The 27499-nt window shown below is 37.8% G+C and overlaps 1 protein-coding gene and 1 pseudogene across 2 annotated transcripts in view; one reads left to right on the forward strand and one right to left on the reverse strand.

Annotated features, from left to right (window-relative positions):
* Positions 1–1825: 1825 nt before the first annotated feature.
* Positions 1826–5447, forward strand: LOC116545544 (annotated as a pseudogene).
* A 12903-nt stretch (positions 5448–18350) lies between these two features.
* The window catches only part of LOC116545547 (zinc finger protein 736-like), a 43054-nt gene continuing 33905 nt past the window's right edge, over positions 18351–27499 (reverse strand). For both annotated transcript variants that reach the window (XM_032272093.1, XM_032272094.1), the window contains one exon: positions 18351–26390. In XM_032272093.1, the coding sequence (XP_032127984.1) occupies positions 25276–26390 (1115 nt within the window). In that variant the 3' untranslated portion in view covers positions 18351–25275. The remainder of the gene's footprint in view (positions 26391–27499) is intronic.

Here is a 27499-nt window from a genome sequence, read left to right on the forward strand (position 1 = left end):
GAGGAAGCAAGCCATGTGTGTATCTGGGGAGGAACATTCCAGCAGCAGGACCTGCAAGTGCGCAGGTTCTGAGGCTGCTGTGCACCTAGTGTGTTTAAGCAGTTGCAGGGAGGCCAGTGTGGCTAGTGGCGAGAGAGCCACTGGGGAGGGCAGGTGTAGGAGATGGGATCAGATGAGCAAGAAGAGGCTGGTAGAGTAGCAGCTGCTTATAGGCCACTGCAAGGATTCTGAGTCTGAGGTGGAAATGGGCAAGAATGAAATGAATTATTTTTATGTGGACAGTCCCTTTTATATAAAGGACTTCTGTTCTTTTCTGGGCCACCATACATATGTCCTAACTGATGTTGAGTGCTTCCTTTTGCATTTCCTTTATCATCTCTAACCCCAAACCCCTGAAAGGTATATACACTTTTCTCAGGGTGCAGGTCCTAAGTTGATCACAGAATTGTAGCTGCATGGAGGCAGGGCAAGGTGTTGAAATATGCATATGTGCAATAAATTCAACTCCCTTTTGCATGGACCAAAACAGCCAAATTGGGTGGCAATACCTCTGGAGAAAAGATTCCCTAGAACCTGGATGTGAAGTGCCTGTGACTTCAAGGCGTGGATACAGTCAGTTGGTGGGAGAAGAGGTGCTGAGCAGAGCTGTGAACACATCTGGCTCTGGTTCTTGCCTGTGTCTCACAGGGACCACGGTGAGAACCACCGCCAGAGAGGACAGGGTGATCTGGTGTCCGTAAGAAGAAAGACAGGGAGGTGAGTGTTCTCTATTAGGGGTAGAGATGATCTCACATCTACAATTTCTGATGTGACAAAAAAGTATAGTATTCACTACTTTATTACTTTTATTGAAATTGAGGCAGATTTCTTTGTTTTAAAGGAATGGTTAGATGTAAAATTAAGATGGAACCCTGAGGACTATGGTGGAATAAAAGTTATACGTGTCCCTTCAGACTCTGTCTGGACACCTGACATCGTTTTGTTTGATAAGTATGTTATATTCTAAATATAATTTTATATTTTCAAAAGAAAACATGTATATGACTATTAGGCACTAATAATTTTTCTCCCTTTTGAAAATTGTTGAGATGTAAAAATCAAATGACATAACTGCATGTGCTGAATGTGATGACATGTTTACAGATGAGGAAACAAGAGATTTACGGTGGTGGTTCTTGCCCAAGATCACAGAGCTCACATGCGGGCAGCATAGGGGGTCACACCAAGGGGACTGATGGCTTCATTTACCCTTTGATTTCCTAGACTACATATTTGGTGGACTCGATTGTTTGGGTATGTTTTTTACATAATTGAGGTCATATTTCATGTTCAATTGTGCATCCTTCTAATTGGGTTTAAATACTCTATTGTTTTCCCACAATGAGGAATGCTGAGTTAATTACTAATTCATCTTTAGAGGCATCCTACCTAGGTGTGTTTTGAGGATTTTTTTTTTTTTTTAACTTAGGGAGAGGATAGTTCTGGGTAACTTTTTTTTTTTTCTAAGACCACTCCTGGGCAAAGCTAGGAATTTGTGCTAATCTTAAAGCATTTTGTCTGATTTGAAAGAAGGTGTTTGGCATGAGGACAGAGCAAATGCTATGCAAAAATATCTTTAATCTTTTGACACCGTTTATCTCCATGCTTCTTAAGAAATGAACAAAGCTTGTAAGGACACATGATGCAGCTTCTTGGAGCATCGTTTTATTTTCAGTAATTGAAAACATTTTTGTATTAAACATAGATATATTGCAGAATGGTGTGCAAAAGACACATGAATTTGAAGACGAAGAACAATATTTTAAAGAAATCTTATGTTGGTGGCGTGCTTTCTGCTAGACTTCTCCAGTATACGAATTCACTTGGAGGAGAGCTTGACAGGCACAGCTGCTTTTCAGGGCCGTGCCCAGCTTGGTGTTGATGGTCTTTTCCCATCAAAGGAAAAAGCGGCCAGTATTTGCGATGAAGGAGGAAGAGCACTGTACAACGAGTCTAGGAACGTGGATTCAGGTTTTGGCTGTATGCGTGCCCATTGTGTAAATCGCCTGAGTCTCTTTTGTAAGGTGAGGTCCTTTCAACCAGTAGAATCTCAGGCTTCTGTGAAATAGAGATTTGTCAGTCCTGGAGTATTTGCAGAAGATGGGGTTCGGTTCTAGCAGAGTTAGACATTTAAGGAAGATATTCCTAGAGGAGGGTCCCCTATGTGTAGCAGGTATATCTTGTCTGAAGTATAGTGACTTAAAAATTATTTCATGCAATCAGTGATAGGTCTGCTTTTATATTAGGCTTCTATTAATACAACTCATGGTGCGTTGTTATTGTATATGTGTGTATTTTAGCACAGATGGATATTTTGAAGGGACCAGTACGAAAACAGTCATCAGGTACAATGGCACTGTCACCTGGACTCCACCAACAAACTACAAAAGTTCCTGTACCATCGATGTCACATTTTTCCCATTTGATCTACAGAACTGTTCCATGAAATTTGGTTCTTGGACTTACGATGGATCGCAGGTTGATATAATTCTAGAGGACCAAGACGTAGACAAGAGAAATTTTTTTGATACTGGAGAATGAGAGATTGTAAGCGCCAACGGGGAGTAAAGGAAATAGAACCGACAGCTGTTGCTGGTATCCGCATGTCACTTACTCATTTGTAATCAAGCGCCTGCCTCTCTTTTATACCTTGTTTCTTATAATACCCTGTATCGGGCTCTCATGTTTAACTGTACTTGTCTTCTATCTTCCTTCAAATGAAGGTGAAAAGATTTGTCTCTGCACGTCAATTCCTGTCTCTTTGACTGTCTTCCTGCTGGTTATTGAAGAGATCATACCCTCATCTTCAAAAGTCATACCTCTGATTGGAGAGTGTCTGGTATTTACCATGATTTTTGTGACACTGTCAATTATGGTAGCCATCTTCGCTATCAACATTCATCATCGTTCTTCCTCAACACATAATGCCATGGCACCTGGGTGCACAAGATGCTTCTTCACAAGCTTCCCAAACTGCTTTGCATGAGAAGTCATGCGGATAGGTACTTCACCCAGAAGAAGCAAACTGAGAGTAGTAGTGGATCAAAATCTTCTAGAAACACAATGGAAGCTGCACTCGATTCTAATCGCTACATTACAAGACACATCGTGAAGGCAAATGATGTCCGTGAGGTCTGTGACATGTATTTGCAAACGCAGGTCTGCTTCCATTCTAAGTTCAGAAGTTACTTTCACTACTTTTGGCAGAGTAAAAAGCATGACCCTTAAGTAAGACTAAGCATAGATGGAGGGCCAGAACTGTTGATAGAATTTGCTGTAAAAGAGCTTTACTAAGGTTTCAGTTAAAACACCTGCAAAATGGGGCAACTACACAAATCTTACTTCTCCACTTCCCTCATCAGCATCTTGGATGACTCCAAAGAAAATTTAGTGTTATGTATTCTAAGGAATAATAATCCTGCCATATTTCTTGGCTCTGACATGATGAATTGTTTTAATTTTGGGGGGCGATGGCAGTGGGTGAACTGTTTTAATTTTGTCTTCAGTAACTTTGTTTCTAAATTGTGATAATCTGTAGGCAGAACAAGGTTATAATAGTTAATGCAGTTATCAAAAGTTCTTTTAGGGCGGGCACAGTGGCTTCACACCTGTAATTCTAGCACTTTGGGAGGCCAAGGAGGGCAGATCATTTGAGGTCAGGAGTTCGAGACCAACCTAACCAACACGGTGAAACCACGTCTCTACTGAAAATACAAAAAAATTAGCTGGGCATGGTGGCACATGCCTGTAGTCCCAGTTTCTCTGGAGGCTGAGGCAGTAGAATCACTTGAACCCAGGAGGTGGAGGTTGCAGTGAACCAGGATCATGCCATTGCACTCCAGCCTGGGTGACAGAGTGAGGCTCACTACGACCTCCGCTTCCCAGGTTCAAGTGATTCTCCTGCCTCAGCTTCCCGAGTAGCTGGGATTACAGGCACCCTCCACCATACCCGGCTAATTTTTTGTATTTTAAGTAGGGACAGGGTTTCGCCATGTTGGACAGGCTGGTTTCGAACTCCTGACCTCAAGTGATCCACCCACCTCGGCCTCCCAAAGTACTGGGATTACAGGTGTGAGCCACCACACCCGGCCTCTGAATGAACTTTTAATTTGGCGTGAAATTAACCTCAGGCTAGAGTCTCTCAAAGTATGAAAATAAACAAACACTACTGGGCAAGAATAAGTAGCAAGAATAACTGTATAGTAAGAATAATTTTTTCTTAGTTTATTGTAAAATATCCAAGTAGTCTACTTTAATTTTTATTTTAAAATCTATCAAACTAGACCACTTGTAATAGATTACAAGTTGATGTGAACATATTTTGTAGTCTCTTTTAAAGCTTATATCTATAATAGACTATCAGGCTAGTGTCTGTCCCTGAACTGAGTATAGGGTCACTTCCCAGTTACAGGCAGTAATGGGGGGCAGAGACTGTTTGGCTTCTAACTCAGCATGTTTGTTACATCTTAAAATATGTACACAATTTACAATTGCTTAATGTGTTTTTATTTTTTCCTAACAGGTTGTTGAAGATTGGAAATTCATAGCCCAGTTTCTTGATCGGGTGTTCCTGTGGACTTTTCTTTTCAATTGTTGGATCTCTTGGGCTTTTTGCTCCTGTAATTTATAAATGGGCAAATATAATAATACCAGTTCATATCAGAAATGCAAATAAGTGAAGCCTCCCAAGGGACTGAAGTATACATTTAGTTAACACACATATATCTTATGGCATCTACAAAATTATGAAAATGTAAGTTATGTGTTAAATTTGGTGCAAGCTTTAACAGATTAATAGTTGCTAACCTCAATATGTGTTAATAGATGATCCATTAGAACAGTTGCCTGTATGAATGAATAACTGATGAGACAACATTTGATTTTCTAAAAATAGCAGCAAAATATTATCCAAACTGTACTAGTGAAAAATTTAGTATTTGTATCCTGGCAAAGAATACTAATTTATAATCAACAGTAAAGCTCATCCTTTGACTGTGCTGGAAAATTCCCGTTGTATTTGAAGACTGATTTTAAAACATTTCTGCATGTGCTAAAGGTACATACACTTCCCTGTACTCACTGAGTAACAGCTAATCTTTAATATTATACTGCTATATTTAAAAAGCTGACTACTTGATATAATCATTACTTAATGTGATGCTGCTTTTCCATAACCAACATTTTAAAAATAAATGAAAAACAGGAACTGGGAACTCCCTTAAGGCTTACTTTATTCTTTAGATGCTTAAACTGAATAATTATGGTGTTAACTATTTTTGTAGCTTACCTTCCACTGTAAAGTCATACATTAGACAACTCCTGTGGACACCCAGTAGCATATCCTTAACAATAATGTAAATCCTCTTGTCCACATTTCCCATGATTAATAGAACCATCTTCCATGTAAATTGTGGTAGTATCTCTTTATTCATGATCTTAGAACAGTCAGTCCACTACAATTACATAAACCCATTTAGAAAAACATATTTAGAGCTGGGCACAATGGCTCACACTGTAATCCCAGCACTTTGGAAAGCCGAGGCAGATGGATCACCTGAGGTTACGCGTTCGAGATCGCCTGGCCAACATGGTGAAACCCTCTTTCTACTAAAAATACAAAAAATTAGCCAGGTGTGGTATTGGGTGCCTGTAGTCCCAGCTACTCAGGAGACTAAGGCAGGAGAATCGCCGGAACTCAGGAGGTGGAGGTTGCAATGAGCTGAGATTGCACCATTGTACTCCAGCCTCGGCAACGAGAGTGAAACGCCATCTCAAAAAATAAAATAAATAAAAAAACATATTCAGGTCTAACGCATTCTGTGAGAAAACAATCTTCCAAGATTAAAGATGGTATATTCTAATTTGGTATAAGCACGTTGTTATATACCTGTAATATTTCAATTTTCTCTCCTTCATTTTAACACTTACAATAATAGAATCTTAGAGTTGCAAGGGCCTTTAGATGTAATCAATAGCCTATTACTAGGACAGCATGACTCAGTATAGTATAATGTAACACAGATAAAACGGTTAAATTTCACCTCTAAATGCCACCACTTCAGGCGTGACCAGGTAGAAAATGGACAGAAACCTTGCATTCAATTTAGAACTGTTAGCTATTGAGATAACAAACACCTTATTTATTTGTAGTAAGTAACCTATCTAAGTTCAAGCCAACACTCTTTGGAAGGCAGAGGTGACCTTGTCTAATTTGCATTTGATTGTAGGCAGGTGTTTAATGCCATTTAATGCGTGAAAGCCTGGTGTGATGAATTTAAATTGCTAGCTACCTTAGCCTGTATACATCCCTGACCCTTCTTATACTCTCATTGCTGTTACTTCAGATTTTTACACATAAATTTTTTTTGAGACAAAGTCTCACTTTGTCGCCCAGCCTCTCTAATAAAAACAGATTTTATTACCAGAAAGATGTTAATATTATTCTTCAAAAAGAAAGATGTTTTCCATATTAAGGCCTAAACATCAAAATTAAAAAAGACACTCGTAAACATATGGGAATACCTATCATGTATATTAAACTAAAAAAAAACAACAGAGAATTGGCAGCATTAGTTTCGAAAAGTATTTAAACATATTTAAAGTGTAAATTCATCCATTTAATTTACATTAGACAGCAAGTTCTGTACTACTGAAATAATTTAACTGGTGACAGAATCATCTGTTTTTAATAAAATAACTTAACCTTCTGTCTCAGCATCACATTGATTATCCTTTTATCAGATCTGGGTAGCACCAAAGGACTGACAGTGCATATACATTGCCCACAAACCTCTGGACACCCAAAACAACAGGGTCATATGCACATAGCAGGGTTGAGGTGAATGAGATGATGAAATCAACCTAGTAGACGACCACAAAGAATCTCACTGGCAGCAGGATGGTCTGAGTGGCACTTTTCTCTGGGGACAGTCTCGGGGAGAGGCTGGTGCTATGAAAGTACCAGATTTTTTCTGGTACCTAAACAAAAGAACCACTATGTATGTACTTGAAAGCAACATTATTCCTATAAGAATTACATCTCTGCATAATTACAGAATAAGGAACAGTCTGCTGATGATGGAGTTCATGGTGGAAAAGTGAACAGCATTTACTGATATGCAGAAGATTGCTCAGGGTCGCACTGGAAGAAGCTATAGTGTACAAGATAAGACTACTACTGAAAAAAAGAGAAAACATAAACAGAACAAGAAATGGCAGGTGAAAATGGTAGAATTATAGTTAAACCTCACCAACAAAGAGCTGCTGGGGCTGGTGATTATGGCTTGAAGCACACTAAGTAGGCAGGTGGTGCAGATGGAGAAACTTCTCATCACCTTGTTCAATAGAAAAACACTTTACACTTGAAATCATTCTGAAAATACAGTGACTCAAACAGACCTGGAGCCAACAATGACACCTTACAAGGAGCATCTCTATGTGGATGAGGGCCAGGTGATATATGGCCAGGTCAGTGGGCTTAGGCCTGCATTACAGAAAAAGTGTGATGACGTGGGAGAAAATGAGGAAGCTGATGGTTGAGATTCCAATGCCAACTTGAAAAAAAGAGGCATTTTTCAATGAAAACATAAGTAGAATGTAATAGTCTAAAATGTGAAAGAAAACATATTTCAAATATCTCAAAATAACAGACCTTACATCATATTATTTATTGTAAGTTCAAAATCATCACTAACAATGTTTTCATCTTATAAAATTCTTGAATAATTCTATTACATACATTTTTAAAAAGTGTCCTTTTTACCTTATAAAGTTTTTATTGAATAATTCTATTACATAAATTAAAACAGCCTCAGCATTATTTTATACACCATATATGTAGTGTATAAATATATCTAAGAATATTTGTGTGTATACATAATTTAAATAATTAAAAATAATCTGACTCTTACATCACAGCATTAATTTTCTCAACCTCTCTTTCACATTTAAGAACTTTGTGATTACCTTAGGTTCACACTCAATTCAGGTAAGATCAGGTGCATTCTGGGTGGTATGGCGGTAGACACCTAATTCATAATTCAAATTAATCTCCTTATTTTAGAGTCAACTGATTATCACCCTTGATTGTATGTGCAGCCTGTTTTCTCTTTGTCATATACCAAAATATATTCCTAGAACCAAGGGGTTGAAACAAGGGCACTTTTGTGGGGCATTATTTCGTTTATCACAACACATAAAACTGTATTTTATTAAAATCCTGGCTCTGTCCAACTTTTGTTTTCCTCACAGAGAGCCCTGATGTAAACTTTGTCTTAGAAGGAAATTGAGGCTGGGCACAGTGGCTCACGCCTGTAACCTTAGCACTCTGGAAGGCTGAGGTGGGCAGATTACTTGAGGTTAGAAGTTCAAGAACAGCCTGGCTAACACGGTGAAACCCTGCCTCTACTAAAAATACAAAGGTTAGCTAAGCGTGGTGGCACATGCCTGTAGTCCTAGCTACTCAGGAGGCTGAGGCGGGAGGTTTGAACCTGGGAGGCAAAGGTTGCAGTGAGCTGAGATCATGCCACTGCACTCCAGCCTGGGTGACAGAGTTAGAACCTTTCTCAAAAGAAAAAGACGGAAGAAGAAAGCAGAAGACGAAGAAGAATAAGAAAAGGGAAGAGGAGGAAAGGAGGAGGAGAAAGAGAAGAGGAAGGGAGGAAGAGGAAGAGGAGGAGGAAGAAGAAGAAGAGGGGAAGGGGTAAAGGAAGGAGGGTGGAAGAGGAGGAGGAAGAAGATTGCTAAAACCCAGCTCTCAATATTAAGACGACCTATACTATCATTCACTGCCTTTTAACATCAAATATTTGCATTAAAGTGATTACATGATGATCTTTGTTGAGACTTCAGTTATTACAGAGATATCCTTCCATGCCTTGGAAAAATACTAAGGTCTTTAATAATGAAGATAATTTGCTATAACTTAAAGAGAATATCTGTGTCTCCAAACACTCTATTAATTTATGGAATACTTTTGCAATTACTTTCTTTTGTTACTGTCCCCAGATATAGGCACTATTTATTGGATTCAATTAAGTTAATCCAGGGCTCAGAATAATTTAGTTTTGTAATACACACACATAAACAAATTAACAAATAAATTACTCAGACCTTAAGATAACAATGTTAAACGATGATTTTAAGGCCACTTACAGTTATACCAACTTATAAACATGTCAGACAATGAAGATAATTTGACATTTTTAGATTATACTCAGAAATTCACATCTGAGTTAAAACATTGCTCTAATACCAACTGATGTAGATGAGTTTACAAAATAGAAATTGTGTAATTGATATAATCATTGTTATTTTTATCTCCCAATGCATAATCTAGTGCAGGTACACATTTATCTCAGTGTCCAAAACTAAAGAGCAGCAGACAATTGCCACCAACATATACTGGTGCCTTCAACATACGTGGGTTTTGCTTTCATGTTAGATCCAAAAGCTGTTTAGGTTCAGCATGGTGTGTTCTCATGTGTCATATCTGATCCGCTAACAAACAAATCTTTCAATTGGCCTCAGTCAGAACTATCTTTACTTATATACTTTCAATGTCTGCAAATACAATTCTGCTAGCTCTATCAAACCCACTTTAATCTATCATCAATTGCCATCCCTACTATCTCATAACTCAACTTAGGTAGTTTCTTAGGTCTTGATTTGTTGATTTGATTGCCATCTTAGGCCTTGATTTGTTGATGTGAAACTTCTCTATTTCTTCCTTTTAAACGTTTTTGAACCAGTGCTAAAAAACAAAACCCATCGGCAAAGAATCCTATTCACACCAAAGTTATTTAAGTAATAAAGACATTCCAGATATATTTTTAAAAAATGAAGATAACATGTTGCTAATGTATCTATCTTCCAGGTTTGTAGATGGCCACCTTCCACTGTTGTCTCACAGGAAAGAGACAGATAGACAGAAAGAGAGAGAGTGTATTTTCTTCCTCTTGTTAAAAGACCACAGTTCCATGTTAGTATCATCCAACACTTTTGAACTTACTGAGCCTTAATTCCCTCCTAAAAGCCTTATCTCCAGACACAATCATATTGGCGGTTTGGTTTTACCATAATAATTTTGAGGGAGACCCACTCAGTTCATAGAAGGAGAAAAAAGCCATAGAAGGTTACATTTCTATATCTTATTGAAATTAAGTTAGTAAAAATATTGAGCAGTTTCTAATAAGTTAAGATGTATATTATAAGCCCTGGAGAGAACACTAAGATAATGAAAAAGAGACTTTATTCCATACACAACAAAGAATATTTACAAAATAGCTTTGAAAATCTCATTAAACAAATATAAATAATCATGAGAAACAAAACCACAAAGGATTAAAAATAATATGATTTCCAATTTACCATATTATAATATCAAAATGTACAGTTTTCAAACCAGCAAAACACAAGGCAGGCAAAAACTATCACTCATTAACAAGATAATAAATTAACAGAAACAGTTCTAGAGGTATCCTGGGTATTGAAAGACAAAAAAGTCTTTAGGCTGGGTGACATGACTCATGCCTGTAATCCCAACACTTTGGGAGGCTGAGGCAGGTGGATCATCTGAGATTGGCAGTTCGAGACCAGCCTGACCAAAATGAAGAAACCCTGTCTTTACTAAAAATACAAAATTAGTCAGGCATGGTGGTGCACGCCTGCAATCCTAGTTACTCAGGAGACTGAGGCAGAAGAATCGCTTGAACCTGAGAGGCAGAAGTTGGGGTGAGCCAAGATCACACCATTGTACTACAGCCTAGGAAACAAGAGTGACACTCCATCTTAAAAAAACAAAGTCTTGAGGTCAACTGACTTAAATATGCTGAAAAACAAAGTAAACCATAAAAAAGAAAAAAAAAAAAAAAAGGAAAACGATGTCTCATCAAATAGAAAGTATCAATAGAGACAACAATTATAAAATAAACAAAAAATCTAAAGTCAAAAATTAAAATCACTGAAAGAAAAAATTTACCAGAAAGGTTCTACAGCAGATAGGAGTAGAAAGAAAGAAAAGAAAAAGAATTAGCAAAGTTTAAGTCTATTCAATTTTAATTATTTAGCCTGACTAGCAGAGATTAAAGAGAATTACAAAAATTAGAAACACCTAAGACACTAATGAGAATAACTAAATTGCCATCACAAGCATTATGGAAACTCTAGAAAAGAGGGAGAAAAAGGGTCAGAAAAAATATTTGAAGGAATGGCTGCAAAATTTCTAAAATGATAAAAGTCATGAATTTACATATCCAAAAATATAACTGAGTTCAATATTGTATATGCTCAAAGACCTCCACACATTACAATCAAAATTTCAAAAGCTAACAACAGAAAAACAATCTTAAAAATAGTACTAAAGACCCATCATATACAAAGGTTTCATAGTAAAATTGACAGCTATTTCTTGCTAAAATTAGTCATGAGATAGCAGGATGACATATTTAAAGTGCTAAAAGAAAAAGCCAACAAAGAAGTCTATTTTTAGCAAAATGTTCTTCAAAGATAAATGAGACACCAAGACATTTCTATATTTTAAAAAATTTATACAGAGTTTATCACTAACAGATCTGCTCTGCAATACATGATAAAGGCTGTTTGGCTGAAATAAAAGGACACACTAGAAAATAACCTAAGGCCACATTAAATGAACAAATAAGAGTAAAAGGAAATACATGGAAAAACATAAGTGCCACTATTAAAATATTTCTATTCCATAACTTATTTCAACTTTAAAAATTCTTTTATTTTCTTTTTTGAGATGGAGTCTTGCTCTGTCTGGAACAAGACAGGCTGGAGTGCAGTGGTGTGATCTCAGCTCACTGCAACCTCTGACTCCTGAGTTCAAGTGATTCTCCTGCCTCAGCCTCCCAAGTAGCTAAGACTACAGGTGCATGCCACCACACCCAGCTAATTTTTTGTATTTTTGGAAGAGACAAGGTTTCATCACATTAACCAGGATGGTCTCGATTTCCTGATCTCATGATCCACCTGCCTCGGCCTCCCAAAGTGCTGGTCACCACGCCCGGCTTAAAATTCTTCTTATATATGATTCAGAAGAGTAATGCATAAAAGTAATTATAAATCTGTTAATTTCATGCAGTGCATAATTATATAAGCTGAAAACACATAGGTGGAGAAACAAATCTGTATGGAATCAACTGTTTTAATAAAACCTAATTTCAAGTGGTATTAATTTATTACACATGGTCATACATTCATAAGATTACTTATAATCATTAATTACTGAAACAATAAAGTCAAAAAGGAATTTAGAAGGAAATAAAAACTGTAGACTAGAAAAATATCAATAGAATAAAAATGTAATAAATAGACTGAATTTGAAAAATATATACAACAGAAAAATAAGCAGCAAAATGTCAGATTTCTATTTTTGGAAATACTTTAAATAGAAATAAACTGGATGATTACAGTGCAAACATTGACAGAGTGGTTTAAAAAACATAAATATAATCCAACTTTATGTTATCTACAAGAGACTCTCATTAGTTTCCTCTTTAGGTTGTAGGTAAAAGAATTACTAAAGATACTTTATTTTTATTTTTATTATTTTTATTTATTTTTTTTGAGACGGAGTTTTACTCTTGTTACCCAGGCTGGAGTGCAATGGCGCGATCTCAGCTCACCGCAACCTCCGCCTCCTGGGTTCAGGCGATTCTCCTGCCTCAGCCTCCTGAGTAGCTGGGATTACAGGCACGTGCCACCATGCCCAGCTCATTTTTTGTATTTTTAGTAGAGATGGGGTTTCACCATGTTGACCAGGATGGTCTCGATCTCTTGACCTCGTGATCCGCCCGCCTCAGCCTCCCAAAGTGCTGGGATTACAGGCTTGAGCCACCGCGCCCGGCTAAAGATACTTTATATAAATAGTAACCAAAAGAGCTGGGGTGGCTCTACTTCAGCAAAATAAACGTTAAGACAAAAGTGTTACAAGTGACAAAGGAGGGTATTATATATTGAAGAAACATAAACCTATCAATAAGATATAACAATTGTAAATATATATGCCTAACAAAAATCCCAATATATGAAACAAAAAAAGACAGTTAATGACAGAAGTAGAAAGTTATACAATCAGATTTGTTGACCTAAATATACTAACTAGACCTGGCAGTCATATGTAAGAACTCTATTTCGCATTTCTAGAAAAAGAAATTAATTTAGCAATCTTAGTCTATAGAATGCCTATTTTTAAAAAGATTTCTGCATAATATCACACTCAATTCAATGTTTCTAATATATTTATCATTAAAAACCCATAAAAGTATGACTTTAAACTATTTCCACTTTCATCAATAGACAATCATTAATCTATTGCCTGTCTCTATTGATTTGCATTTTTATGGATTTTTTTTTTTGAGACAGAGATTTGCTCTTGTTGCCCAGGCTGGAGTGCAATGGCTCCATCTTGGTTCACTGCAACCTCTGCCTCCTGGGATCAAGCAATTCATCTGCCTCAGCCTCCTGAGTAGCTGGGATCACAGGCATGTGCCACTACACCTGGCTAATTTTTTATATTTTTAGTAGAGACAGGGTTTCTCCATGTTGGTCAGGCTTGTCTTGTACTCCTGACCTCAGGTGATCCACTCGCCTCAGCTTCTCAAAGTGCTGATATTACAGGCTGAGCCACCACACCCAGTCAATGGATATTCTTTTAAAACTGCATTATTCACTGGTTCACCCTTGTAATCCCAGCACTTTGGGAGGTCAAGGTGGGTGGATCACCTTAAGTCAGGAGTTTGAGACAAGCACAGCCAATCTGGTGAAACCCCGTCTCTAACAAAACTACAAAAATTAGTCTAGCATGGTGGTGGGTGCCTGTAATCCCAGCTACTCAGGAGGCTGAGACAGGAGAATCACTTGAAACTGGGAGGCAGAGGTTGCTGTGAGCCAAGATCACGCCACTACACTCCAGCCTGGGCAACAAAGAGCAAAACTAACTAAAAACAACAACAAACCTGCATTCTTGTGGAATAATTAACATTTTGTATCTATGCAATGGTACAGTCTGTCATGTTTCAATCTGGTTTCTTTCACTTACCATAATGTATTTGAGATAGATTATTCTTTTTCTAATGTATTAGAAAATGTATTTAGGACCAAAAAATAAATCTACATTGCTTCATACTTTTGCCTCTTTTTTTCTTTGTAAGTGGTAAGTCAACTATTAGCAAAAATACTTATTAAACATTAATAATAATACAGTTGGCTGCACATGGCTGTTATCCAAGCACTTTGGAAAGCTGAGGTGGGTGGATTACTTGAGGCCAAGAGTTTGAGATCAGCCTGGCCAACATAGTGCAACGCCGTTTCTACTAAAAATACGAAAACTAGCTGGCATGGTAGCGTGCGCCTATAATTCCAGCTACTCAGAAGGCTGACGTATGCGAATCTACCAAACTCAGAAGGTAGAGATTGCTGTCATCTAGATCATACTAATGAACACCAACCTGGGTGAGAGTGCAAAACTGTCTTAAAAAAAAAAAAAAAAAGAAAGAAAAATATAGTTAAAAGAAATAACATCTGGCTAGGGTTTGGCAACACAATAGAGTAACTAGTTAACAATAATTCATTGTATATTTCAAAATAGCTAAGAGATTTGGAATGTTTCCAGCACAAAGAAATTGTAAATGTTCTGGAACCCCGCCTTAAAATTTTTTTTAAATAAATGTTTCAGCTGATGAATATCCCAATTACTAAGCTTTATTACCCATTGTATGCTTGTATCAAAATATTACATGTACCCTGCATATAAGTACAATTTTTATGTATCCATAAAAATGAAAACAAAAATATATTACTATCAAATAAGATAAACTTTTAATTTTTGAAAAGATCAAAAAAGGTAGTTAATGTTAAATCACTTGTAAGACTGAACTTTAGGTAGTCTAACAAAAATGTGGTGAAAGACAACTTTTTGCTTTGTTTAATTCTTCATTTTAATTCATGTTCCAGGGCACAGAAAAATAACACCTGCTCTCCAGGAGAATCAGTTTCAATGTTGTACGCTAACACTTTATCTTCTTTTTCTGGGTCTCACTTTCATCTTTGGTCATCATCAAGGAGTATGATTAGCTAATGGCTGCATGCTCCAAGAGATTATGCAGTGCCCTTTACCTCTTGGGCTCTAGTGAAAAATGTGAGTTTGTGATCCCCGAAAGCCAACACCAGACCCATCCAGAATGACCATAATGCTGCACTTTTTAAAAGCCAAGCCCCAAGTTTTTTATCCACAAATATTCAAAATTGCTTTCTGGTACATGGTAGCCTCATGGGAGGTGCAGGTAGCCTCTTAGGAAAACAGATCACCCTGTTCACTGACAATAAGGCAGGTTTAGTCAGCAGATATGGGGACCCCCACACCTTGAAAAGTCAAACAGCTTGGGTAAGGTGGCCATCTAATTCTAATTATTCTGATTCTAGGCACAGCGAACCATAGCCACCACAGCCCCAGGAGAAGACTTCTGGGAGTTTAGGATTCATATGTGTTTACTAACCATATGTGTGGTTAGTTCAACAAGCCATATCTACACAACCACATTTGGTATTTGCAAAAACGTGCCCATCTTTCTTTTTCATAGAGATGGCAACTTGCCCAGGTAGCAGTTCACAGACTATCCACCATCCCTGGAAGATGAACTTGTCACTATGAGTTGTAATCCAGCTGACAATATCCAGAGCTCTCAAAACATAGCTATCTTCTTTGCAGTCCATTTTCATGCTAAATTTAGTCCCCCCTGCCATTTTGATGGTTGGCTGGCCTTATCCACCATTTGTGCAGGGTTAGAAGCAAGCAGCATCTGTATGATGCTTGATGCCCAGCTGCCACATGTGGTTCTCTACACATGGCAACATGAAGCCAGTTTTAATCAACACCAGCGTGTGGTTCACCCACATGCTGCTTATACAATAACCCAATGACTACGGTTCTCTATAAATTTGTGGGCTTCTAGTTTCTTAATGTTATCATGTTTCAGCTATTTTTGTTTTCACCTCAGCTACATACCTTCCCTTTCATGGTGATGAGTGAGCAGAGAGAAGCATATGAACCAAACCACTGTCTGAACCCAGATTCCCAACAGGCATCCACTCAGATCACATAGGATCCTACAAAATCTGATGGAGATTGCAGTGTCTTAAGTGCATCTTTTTGACCCATTAAGTTTTAGTTGGTTGCCCCCCAAATCAAAAGCTGTTATTTGTGCTTAGACCCTTCAAGTTTGTTGTGCTCCATGGTGTGCTCGGTCCCATGATGACCAGAAAAGTACCTATGGCCTAGCGGACTACCTGGTCTCATGCAAAGGCTGCCTCAAGCTTTAGGTCTTTCTTCTACAGCTCCAGGCATTCTTCCTCATGCAGCATCTGTTGTCACTGCTGCTGCCCTTGGGCTTTCTGTTTGCATGATCCCCGAGCTTCTTGGTTTCCAGGCTGGCCATGCTATTGCCAAAGCTCAGCTCTCAGGGGATTCCATGAGCTCCAGCCACATTGGCCTGGAATCCAAGCATAACATCTGAGCATGCAGAGATGCCCACCACACCTTCAATGAAGTGAGATGGCCTTGGGTTTATACTCTGTGCCTCTGCTGGTCATGCCACAGTCATGCCACAATGACAGCCTCTGTGGGGTCCCAGACATTGACCCTTGGTTGTCTTCTTCATTGTGGCAGCTGACATTGTGGTGGCATCTGCTCCTTCTGAGCTGAATGTGTTGCGTATTTTAACTTTTTGATTGCTGAAAGTATTCTATTGTATACGTATACGTTTCTTTTCTCATTAGCTGTTTGTGTTGTTTCCCCTCTGGGTTACTATAAATACTGTTGTTATGAGCATTGACATGAGTCTGTGTTTACATGGATTCTCAATTATTTAAGTAGAACTGCTGGATCATAATTCTATATATGACAGTCTGAAAAGCTACCAAATTCTTTTTCAAAGTGGCTACATTAGTTCACATTTTTATGGGCAATGTACAGGGAGTCTGTATTCTGCCCCTGCTTGCTATCACTTATTGTTGTCTATTGTTTGATAACAGCCATTCTGGTGGGTGTGAAGCTCTACGGCACTGTAATGCTGGTAAGAATAACCATGACAAATAATGCTGTACATATTTGAATTATACATCTTCCTTAAAGATACCCAGTTTGCCTTTTCAATAGATTGTCTTTTGTTAATGAACAGTAAGAGAAGTTAGTGTCTAGACAGAAGCCCATTATCAATCAAATGTATCACGTGTATATATGTTATTGCTTTGGGTGGCTTCTCTTTTTATTTGAACAGGTAAATAAGCAAAGGGATAACAGCCAGTCTCTACAGAAAAATCTCTGAATACAAAAGTCCCAAACACTCAAGTCTTAAGTTACAGCTGTCCTAACTGTTGCCTCAGCTTCCAAATTAGAATTATACTGAGAAACCAAGCATAGACTTACCAAAAAAATAGGATATTCAGCTTCTAGTGAGCCTTTCTACATCTTCCCCATGTTAACAGCCTTCAATAGGGACACATCTAAAATCTTACATCTTTTTTTTTTTATACTATAAAACTCACTCATTCTTCTGATTTTTGAGTAGCCACCAAACAGATGTGATGGTACTAATTCCCCTGCTAGGGCAAAGTTGTAATACATAGTCATTTATTGTCTCCACTTTGTTGGTCTTCATTTATTTTCACTGCTATTTTCAGTCTCACTGAAATTTCTGCTGCGCTATTATCTCCTTGAATTACATTGATGATGGTATGAAAGTCATGAAAGAGGCAAGTGCTGTTAATGGTCCCACCTCTGTGAATACAGAAAGGCAGTTTGCATACTAAATTACTAAGGAAATGTTTGTTTTGAAGGTGCTATGATTTCTGGAACTTTTCTAAAGAAAATAACCAAGGAGTTGCCATAGTTACATGATTAAGAATAAAAATTGTGTGCACCCCTGTAATCCCAGTACTTTGGGAGGCCAAGGCAGGCGGATCACAAGGTCAGGAGTTCAAGACCAGCCTGGCCAACATAGTGAAACCCTGTCTCTAATAAAAATACAAAAATTAGCCGGGCATGGTGGTGTGTGCCTGTAGTCCCAGTTGCTTGAAAAGCTGAGGCAGGAGAATCACTTGAACCCAGGAGGCAGAGGTTGTGGTGAGCCGACACTGCACCACTGTACTTCAGCCTGGGCAACAGAGCAAGACTCCATCTAAAAAATACATACATACAGACATACTTTTTAAAAAGAATAAAAATGTGAACGGTAAACTGCAGTCATTAAAATAAAAAAGATAAGAATACAAAAGTGAGAAAATCCTCAAGATTTCAACATCAACCTGGAAAAATCTTTTTTTATTTTAAATTTACAGGTTATTCTTTTGTTTAACATTTAACATACACACTCAAAAACAAAAGACGCTGCCAGTTTTAAAAAAAAACAGTATTTTACTAATTACAAAATTCCAAATATCTCACAAAAACCTACAAGCACTGTGTGAAATGACACAGGCTGGGTAGAAAAGTAAGAAAGCTGTAGCCATAATACAGGCAAATAAGGCAAAGGGCTTTTATGCATAAGTAGCTGAAGATTAACATAAAAATATAGAAAAGCAGTATTTATGAAAATGAAAGAAACAACACTTTCTTCTAAATGTAGTGAGTCACTTGTGCAGCACGGGTACAGTTATCCACTCTTCATAGGCAGAATCAATGCCATTTCTTCACTATTGATATTTTCAATTATTCACCTGAGGCCACATGCTAGTTTCAATAAGAATTTTATAACTAATTACATAGCTTCTATTAGCTAGCATTGTTCTGTGTTTGTTTACTTCACACGTATGCCAAATAGACCTTATGTGGCTCCAACTGTTCACTTTAAATAAGTTGGCCCAATAAATTCAATGAACTCAACTATAACAATTCTAAAAAGTAAAATGATTCATATCTAAACAAAAATTGAATTAAATAGCATTATCTAATTGAAAAAATAAAATGCACTCACTAAATAGAATGCAATACACTCACTGTGAAATTACACCTTAAAATTATGTTGTGAACACCATTAAATTTTAGAAGTCACTTTTATAATCCCTGAAGGGATTATATTGAAAATACTTTCTGAAATTTGACAAAAAGAAAATTATACAGTAGGTCTAGAGTAACAGGCAAACAAACAAAAAACAGAAGATTTGCATAAGAAGACTCTAAGCCAGGAGTAATAATATTTGAGATAAATAAATTCAGTATAAAGCAGAGAAAACTGATTTGCTTTCAAAATCTTTGAAGTTTCTGGTTTGCTGGAAACTTATCAATCCTTGTAAAATTATGTTTTATTCTACTATTTTTTTTCTTCTCAGAGTAGCTACACAGCCATTCACAAACATGATTGCTTTCTCCAATAATACCCTAAAGTTTATTTTACAGTGATATGTATGTATATTTAAATCCACATAAATCAAAACTAAAAGTCTGTATGTGTTTTGCATACCACAGAAGTCCCATGTTTAACAGAATAAAATTTTGTAAATTGTCATTCAGAATTCAGAAATATATAACTCCATTATAATCATATAATCCTTATTATTCCTAACATAATAACCTGTAGTTACTAATTAAAAAAAAAGCGTAAGCTGTAGAAACAATATTCTCCAAGCTATCTGAAGTTGAAGCCCACTGACAAAAAGAATCACGAGAGGTTATTCCACTATGTCAATAGTGGAATAGTGTATTGTTATGCTCTTATTGTATATTGTTATGCTGTTACCTTACCCAACCTTGGGCAAGATGGGATGCTAACATCAGTGGCAAGATACACATTCAATGTAAAACAGGCTTACCACATTAAAACCATTTTTATTAAAACAAATTAAGTTCACATACTGTCATTTAATAAAAGCATTTTTAAATCCACTGTATTTTAATTACCTTAACATGCAAATGGTAAAACAATTTACTTCTAAAATTCAAAATGTTTCTCCTATTATAATGCATAAGTATATTATTCTGAACACTTACCACACTGCTATTCTTTCACTTATGACACTGTTGTAAACCATCCACTAAGGGCCTTCCCATTTAGAATTTTGTCACGCATCTTATATTTCAGTTTTCTTAATCTTCCACAGAAAAGTATGGAAACGTGTCCATCTAATAAAGAAAAACTTCTCATAATACTGATGTAGCAACCAATGACCATGAAATTTTGTATAAATACTAAGAAATGAAGACACAGCACCTCCCCACCCAATAAATCAGCAAGTGAATGAGTCACTGTGGAAACCCAAACTTCTCCTACAGACCTCTGCAACCCTTGGGTCAGGAGACACTGCATGAAGCAACTCTACCAAGGCCTTCAGTTTGACACACAGAGCTACGTGGAGTCTCAGCAGAGCAGAGGCCTAGGCCTGTGCAGAGACCTGTGGGCCTTAGATACTCTGGCTTTCTGGGTTTCCCAAAAAACATGGCTGCAACTCCAGCAAAACGGAAGGTTACACCTCTGTGCATACCCACAGGAAAGAGGTGGACTCTAGAGGGGTGAGCCCCACTTTCACAGCACCCCACAGGATAAGACCCACTGTCTTAAAATCCAGGCAGTCACTGGTAGCGGCACTGCACCTCCCAGAGGTGCAGCTCCAAGACGGAGGAGTGGGCCGACGCCTTTGCTGCTGTGGCAACTTAAGCCATTCCAGCTTTTAGGCTTTGATGAGCTGAGTGGGGGTGGAAAGGATCCCTCATGACAGTACAGCTGCTCTACAAAAACATGGCCAGACTGTCTGGTAAAGGTTTTCAGTCTCATTCCTCCTCACCGGACAGTGTATGTCCCAACTAGGATCTCCAGAAATAACCACTGGTGCTCTCTCCAGCTGAAGGAGTTTTAGAAACTCCCTGGAACAAAGCCCCCAGATGGTAGATAAGTAACCCTCTTTGCTGTTTGGGTGACTAGGCTGTTCTAGCCTCTGGCTTGGGAGATTCCAAGTCAACCAGAGGTGGAAGTGGTACCCTAACATGACAAAGCTGCCCTACAAAATGTGACCAGACTGCTTTTTTAAGTGGGTCCCAAATCTTGTTTCTCCTCACTGGGTGAAACTTCCCATCAGGAGTCTCCAGTTACCTTTTACAAGTGCTTTTGGACTGGCAATTGTTCTATACATTTCTAGGATAGAGTTCCCAGAGAAAGGGGCAGGTTGCTATTTTTTCTGTTTTACAGCCTTCACTGGTGATATCTTCAGGTGCCGGAAAATGTGAAGTGACTAGAAACAACAGTGGACACCCAGCATATTGTAACAGTCCTATGGGAAAGCAGCCAAACTATTCTAATCACCCCATATGTATCTCATATATTCTCACTAGGTAGGTCCTCCTGGCCTGGGCCTCTAGCCAACAAACGCAAGTGCTACCGAGCTATTAGCAACTTAACAATTCCCTAGAAAAAGCCTCCAGGGGCAACTAATAGAAGCGTCTCTGCCACTGCCCCTATATTGGAACTGTCTTTGCTACCCTCCAACTAGTGAAAAAGCCAAAATTCAAAGTTCTTTATCCACACTTCCAACAAGCTGCATGCCGTGAGCCCAAAGAAAGGCCAGTCTATCTCCAATGGGTCCCACTCACACTTCACTGCTCATCACCAGACAGAAACAACCCCTTGCTTGGCCTAAAACACAGGCCATTTATCCTGGACTTACTGCAATAAGTGATTATTGAGCTACAGCTCTCTGAGGTGTCACTCCCAGAAGACAAGAAAGTGGTGGGGAGGCAAGCCAGGTGATGTGGAGCAGAGGATTTGGTGTGAGAGTATCTGTAGAGGACCATGGCCAGAGATGGCCATCCCTCTAAGTTCAACTTATTCCCGTAACAGACTTTAGCCATAGAAAAACTGTTGGACCTGATCTCTGAAGGATGGTCTTGCACATCAGAAGAGGACAGTCCAAGCTGAGCACTTCTTGGAATGATAGCTTCTCCTGGGCAGAGCTTGGCCACACCTGCTTCCAGGGCAGTTTCAATAGCCCTAAGGGCCCACACCATACATTCTGCACTGGTGGACCTTGCCTGACTAATGAATAGCTCCAGCAAAGCGGCCCCTATGGCTATGCACCAGCATTCATGTTCCCCCCTCTACTGAAGCTTCCCCCAAGTCCATGGCAAGCAACTCCCACATCACTCTGATGGCACATGTCTCCATGGGCATGTTTTGCTTTACTTGCCCACCAGCCCATGGGAATGCAGTATGACTCTCAACCCCAAGCAACTGCAATTGCAAATGGAGCCCTGGCTGGCACAAAGCCCGCAAGCCCTGCCCTTCCCTTGTGCTGACACTGTGCAGAGAACAGGGAGGATGCTTCCACACACTGAGCTTGCAGGACACAGACAAGGCATTGAACCTGTGCTGGCCAATACCCTGTCTCAAGCCAATACCACTAGTACAACAGCACCCAGAGTCTCCAGCAGGGGCCCCCAACTCCCACCCAGATGCTCTGGCTCTAACAATGAGATGAATGTCCACAGAGAGCCCAAAACTCCACATCCACTAGCACTCTGCTGCAGCTGCATCACCTCAGTCCCCCAAGCACAGTGGACTTCAAACCTCAAGAAACCAGAGAATTAACTCAGGGCTCAATACAAGTGTCCTACAGTTAGTGCATGCAGCCTAGAAGTTGTGAATTGAGAACTGGCCCCTTAAAATTTCCCAGGAATCAACCATATCTGCTGAATTTGCCTTATACCTCAATTAAACCCTTAGGGGCACCAAGTAAAAGGAAAAAAAAATTCCATCCAAAGTTCGGCAACCTCAAAGCTTAAATGTAGATAAGCCTGCAAACATGAGACAGAATCAGTGCAACAATGATGACAACTCAAAAAGCGGAGTGGCTTCTTTTTTCCAAATGACCAAATCACCTCTCAGCAAAGGCAGAGATAGCTAAAGTAACAGAAGTAGAATTCAGAATAAGGATAGGAAAAAAGTTCATTGAGCTACAAGAGTTAAGTTGTAACCCAACGCAAGGAAGTTAAAAATTATGATAAAACATTGTAGGAACTGACAGAAAAAAAAAACAACAATCCATATAGAGAAGAACATAAACAGCCTGATAGAGCTAAAAATCTACTACAAAAATTCCATAAAGCAATCAAGCATGAGTAGCAGAATATGCCAAGCAGAGGAGGTAATCCCAGAGCTTGACGACTGGCTTTTTGAAATAAAGCAGGCAAGAAGAGGGAAAACAAAAAATCAAGAGGAATAAGCAAAACCTCCAAGAAATGTGAGATCATCTAAACAGACCCAATCTATAACTAAATGGTGTACCTGAAAGACATGATGAGACTGAAAACAACCTCAAAGACATGTTTTAGGACATCAACCAAGATCACGTCCCCAAGCTAGCTAGGGAGGCTAACATTCAAATTTGGGAAATACAGAAAACCCCAGTTGGATACTCCTCAAGAATGTCATTCCCAAGACGGATAAACATGAGATTCCCCAAGGCTGAAATGAAAGAAAATGGGTTAAAGGCAGCTAAAGAAAAAGGCCAGGTAACCTCCAAACGGTAGCTCATCAGACTAACAATGAACTTTTCGGCACAAACAAAAAAAAAAAACAAAAGAGATTAGAGGCCAATATTCAACATACTTTAAAAAAAGTTCTAACCAAAAATTTTATATCTGACCAAATTAAGCTTCAGAAGTAAAGGAGATAAGACCCTATTCAGATAATACTGAGGAAATTTGTTACCACCAGGCCTGCCTTACAAGAAGTGCTGAAGACAGCACTGAATAGGAAAGACAGAGGCAAACACATTAAAGTACATAAACCAGTGACACTGTAAAGCAACCACAAAACAAAACCATTTGTTTTACACAATAAACAAGTCTGCAAAATAACTAAGATCATGACAGAATCAAGTACACGTATATTGACACTAACCTTAAATGTAAATGAGCTAAATGCCCCAAATTAAAGACAAAGTGGCAAGCTGCATAAAGGATCAAGACCCACTGGTATATTGTCTTCAAGACACTATGTCACACAGGCTCAAAATAAAAAAATGGAGTAAAACCTACCAACCAAATAAAAAGACAGAAAAAAGGCAAGAGTTTCAATCCTTGTTTCTGGCAAAACAGATTTTAGATCAACTAAGATTATAAAAAGATAAAGAAAGGCATTACATAATAGTAAAGGGACAACAATGCTAAATATATATACACCCAACACAAAAGTATCCAGATTAATAAAGCAAGTTCTTAGAGACAGACTTCTACACAATAGTGTGAGGGACTTTAATGCTTCATTGACAATATTAGATGGATCATTGAGACACAAAATCAACAAAGATATTAAGAACTTAAATTCAGCACTGTGTCAAATGGACTTGATAGACTTCTATAGAACACTAACCAAAAATAAACAAATATACATTTTTTTTATCACCACATGACACATACTATAAAATCAATCACATAATCAGGAATAAAAATCTCCTCAGCAAATGCAAAATAACTGATTTCATAGCCATCTCAGACCATATTAGAAATCAAGACTAAGAAAATTCACTTAGAAACATACAATTACATGGAAATTGAACACTCCTGCTATGTCAGAAAGAAAGAAGTTTTTAAAATTAATGATAACAAAGATATATTACAACATACTAAAATCTTTAGGAAACAGCTAAGGCAGTGTTAAGACAATAATTTATAGTGTGATGACAATAATTTATAGTGCTAAATGCTCACACATTAAAAAAAGATTAACTTGTAATGTTAACAGCCTAACATTACAAGTAAAAGAACTAGAGAAGAAAGAGCAAATAAATCTCAAAGCTGGTAGAATACAATAAATAACAAAATTCAGAGCTGAACTGAAAAAGACTGAGACATAAAAAGCTATTTTAAAAAATCAATAAATCTGGGAGCTATTATTTTTAAAAATTAGTAAAGTTTGTGGAACTCATAAGGTTTTCCTCTTGCTTAAATTTTTCTGTGTATAATAAAATCTGTAATGTAAGTAGAAGTACTGTACCTCTCTATTTGTAAGGTTCATAAATAATAAAAGAATTATTGTATACTCTAAGTCTTTTGTTAAATATCCTTCAATAGTGATTCCACTTATATCATATTTGTTCTGATATATTAAAAAAAAATTGAGGACCTGCTTAAGGCTTTTTTACATTTTTAATACCTGTAGTTTCTCTTCATTATTCATTCTCTTATGTTTAGTAAGGGCTGAGAAACACTTAATGACTTTGCCACATTCCTCACATTTTAAGGTCGCCTTCCAGTATGTATTCTCCTGTGGTTACAAAGGGTTGAGAAGCGGGAAAAGACTGTGCCACATTCTTCACATGTGTATAGTTTGCTCCAGTATGAGTTCTCTTATGTTTAGTAAGACCCGAGGACCACCTATAAGCTTTGCCACAGTCATCACATTTGTAGGGTTTCTCTCCAGTATGAATTCTCTTATGTTGAGAAAGTTCTGAGGGATACATATAGCCTTTGCCACAGTCTTCACATTTATAGGGTTCCTCTCCAGCATGAATTATCCTATGTTTTGTAAGCTCTGAGAACCACCTACAGACTTTGCCACATTCTTCACATTTGTATGGTCTCTCTAAAGTATGCATTATCTTATGTTGAGTAAGGTCTGAGAAGCTTTTAAAGGCTCTGCGACATTCTTCACAATAGTAGGGTTTCTCTCCAGTATGAATTTTCTTATGTTTAATAAGGTTTCGGGAGTAGGTAAAGGCTTTGCCACATTCTTCACACGTGTGGGGTTTCTCTCCAGTATGAATTCTCTCGTGTCTAGTAAGAGCTGAAGAGTGGGTAAATGCTCTGCCACATTCTTCACATCTGTAGAGCTTCTCTCCAGTATGAATGATGTTATGTGTAGCAAGGGTTGAGGAGCGAGTAAAGGCTTTGCCACATTGTTCACATTTGTACGGTTTCTCTCCAGTATGAATTCTCTGATGTTTAGTAAGGTTTGAGAAGCGTTTAAAGGCTCTGCCACATTCTTCACATTTGTAGGGTTTTCCTCTAGTATGAGCTCTCTTATGTCTAGTAAGGCCTGGGAATGACCTACAGACTTTGCCACATTTTTCACAACTGTAGGGTTTCTCTCTGCTACAAATTTTCTTATCTTCAGTAAGAATTGAGCACCACTGAGAAGCTTTGCCACATTTATTGCATTGGCATATCTTGCTACGGATGGGTGACAAACACTGCTGGAGGTAATTATAACTACTTTTCTGCCCCTTGCAATTATTCTCATCTTGCCAGGCTTTCTTTAAGCATAAATTATCAAGGTCACAGCTTTTGTATTTTCTTGGTGTTACATTTTTAGATGAATCTTTTATGTTCTGCTTCGGCAATATCTCTGTAGGGAAAAAACAAGGGTCCAGCTAAGAAAACAGTAACAAATTATCTCACTTATTTAACTAAGGTGAATATACTTTACAAACATAAAATTATACTAAGCACATTGAGACAGTGAGGCAATAAAATACCACACACTGTGATTTCTTTATAGACATATAAACTTAACAAAAATATAATAACCAAAATGCTTTTTTGAGAAATATGAAAACCAGTTGAGTATTTGCAGCATTGCAAGTAAGCAAAATGCCAAGAACAATATAGAAGTGGAAGAAAAGTATTTTATATTTACCAACCACACCCATTCTTCATCCCCAATACAACTCCCAACTCCTGTCTTCTCCTTCCAAAAAGAAAGAAAATAGTGCCACATGTGTCCATGCTTCTGGCTTTCTGTGGCCTTGCCAAAGACTAATTTCTAGGTTCCATGACAGTGCTGAAAGGAATGGTGGTATACTTTGAATGACAGGTTGGGTCAGCTGAGGTAAATGAGTGTTAGAAGAGAAAAAAGACTTCAGTACCATAGTCAGACAATGAGCATAGAAAGTGATTATAGGCTCCCAATAAGAAACGTGGGAATCTTCTTTAACTGAACAACAAGCACAAAAGCCCAGAGAAGACACATCCATAAAACAGGTTTGAGAGACTCCAAAAATCTCTAGCCTAAAAAATTGGTGCCATATTACTCAAGGCCAAAGCCAAGTCATAAATATTTTGACATGTGGCTTTTTTTGTACAAATCACAACCAAAGATTACAACATAAACAAAACATCAGAACTATATGGCTAAATCAAAGGAATAAAGTGAGTATCCAGAAATCAATATGAGGAAAATAAAGATGTAAATATTACCTGAAAAAATGTGAATTCAGCTAGATCTCTTTTTTAAAATAATAAAAAAAAAAACCTTAAAAATTTTAAATTGTCATTTCAATGACCTTCACTGAGTGAAACGGGAACACAGAAAACGAAATAACAAAAATAAAACTGTTAACAAAAAAAATAAGAAACACAAAAAATAAAAATTGTGAAGCAGAAGTACAAAATAAGACTGACATGCACTTCAACATTTAAAATATATATATATATATATATATATATATATATATA

Source organism: Sapajus apella, unplaced genomic scaffold (genome assembly GCF_009761245.1).
Source record: "Sapajus apella isolate SASKATOON/1434 unplaced genomic scaffold, GSC_monkey_1.0 scaffold285, whole genome shotgun sequence".
NCBI classification, from domain to species: Eukaryota; Metazoa; Chordata; class Mammalia; order Primates; family Cebidae; genus Sapajus; species Sapajus apella.